We start from the raw sequence: 1648 nt of genomic DNA, 5'->3' as shown, positions 1-1648 counted from the left end.
GCCACCCGGGCAAAATTCAAAATTTCCTACCAACGAAAAAGTATTAGGTGTGTCCCGCGCGCTCATATGACCTTATGCAGTTGCGAGCGCCGTAAAACCCTATACTAAACAAACAAACAAACAACACATGCTGGTCAATTGGTTCTCTATGTGTGTGTGTTTTCTATTGTGTACACATGCTGGTCAATTGGTTCTCTATGTTTATGTGTCTTCTATTGTGTACACATGCTGGTCAATTGGTTCTCTATGTGTGTTTTCTATTGTGTACACATGCTGGTCAATTGGTTCTCTATGTTTATGTGTCTTCTATTGTGTACACATGCTGGTCAATTGGTTCTCTATGTGTGTTTTCTATTGTGTACACATGCTGGTCAATTGGTTCTCTATGTTTATGTGTCTTCTATTGTGTACACATGCTGGTCAATTGGTCCACAGCTCCACGGAAACATCTTCCTCAGCATGGCCAGTCTCGTTATCTGCATGCAGCTGCGTTTCCTGTTCTACGAGTTCCAGCGCCGCATCAAGCGACACAAGAACTACCTGAAGGTCGTCAAGGACATGGAGGCAAAGTAAGGTCCACTGTTACCTTGTTTTACTGGAGAGAACTTGAAACACATAGACGTAATGTTTGTTGGAAGTACGGCTGAGTGGAATGTCTTTTTTCTGATTTCTTTTGACTTTTTTCTGTACAGATAGTTTATGCAGTAGTGTGTGAGACAGGATGGTCTTCGTTTTATCTCCTTTGTTGGTGTCAACTTTAAGTAAGAAATTCATTCTTATTCCATTTGTCTTGAATAATGGTTGTGCTTAGTGAGACTAAAGTGTTGTCCTTGCTACTATTGGGAATAATTCTTCCTCTTTCTACTTCTCTGTGTGTCCTCATCAAAGGCCCCACTGGTGGGTGGACTGTCATTTCATTTTTGTCTTCTTGCAATGTTGAAAATGTCTTCATTTTTGCCGACTGAAATGTTTCCCTGGCTGTGCGGAGTCCCAGTAACCTACTGCTGGCAGTGTGTTGGTGGCTGCAGGTTTCTTCTCAGACTTTTGGAATGATGGGTCTGGAGGACTGGCCCAGTTGTAATAAAGTTCCACAGATTTTGTGTTCCAGTGTACCCTCTGTTGTCTGGGGGATACACACAGGGAGAATGTTGTCTGGTAGACTGTCTAGACAGGGGGGATACACACAGGGAGAATGTTGTCTGGTAGACTCTGTCTAGACAGGGGGATACACACAGGGAAAATGTTGTCTGGTGAACTCTGTCTAGACAGGGGGGATACACACAGGGAGAATGTTGTCTGGTAGACTCTGTCTAGACAGGGGGATACACACAGGGAGAATGTTGTCTGGTGAACTCTGTCTAGACACGGGGGATACACACAGGGAGAATGTTGTCTGGTGAACTCTGTCTAGACACGGGGGATACACACAGGGAGAATGTTGTCTGGTGAACTCTGTCTAGACAGGAATCTGTTGACTGTTGCTTGGGGGATACTCAGAGGGATAGTGTCCGGCCGGTGCAAGTCGCCCGATCTGGGATGGCTAGCGTTTTGATACATGAACAAATTTGGTGGATTAGCTTGACGCTTCTGGCCTGTGGGGATTTCTACTGACCACTCCATCACTGACCACTAACGTTGTGTTGCCCCC

The 1648-nt window shown here is 45.0% G+C and overlaps 1 protein-coding gene across 1 annotated transcript in view; it reads left to right on the top strand.

The window, feature by feature from the left end:
* The window catches only part of LOC101856633 (E3 ubiquitin-protein ligase AMFR), a 20371-nt gene that overhangs the window by 15407 nt on the left and 3316 nt on the right, over positions 1-1648 (top strand). The window contains exon 9 of the mRNA XM_035973631.1: positions 436-570. Within this exon, the coding sequence (XP_035829524.1) occupies positions 436-570 (135 nt within the window). The remainder of the gene's footprint in view (positions 1-435; positions 571-1648) is intronic.

This window comes from Aplysia californica, unplaced genomic scaffold, assembly GCF_000002075.1.
Source record: "Aplysia californica isolate F4 #8 unplaced genomic scaffold, AplCal3.0 scaffold01575, whole genome shotgun sequence".
Taxonomy (NCBI): Eukaryota; Metazoa; Mollusca; class Gastropoda; order Aplysiida; family Aplysiidae; genus Aplysia; species Aplysia californica.
The sequence above is the reverse complement of the archived record's forward strand: the minus strand, read 5'-3'. Positions and strand labels throughout refer to the sequence as shown.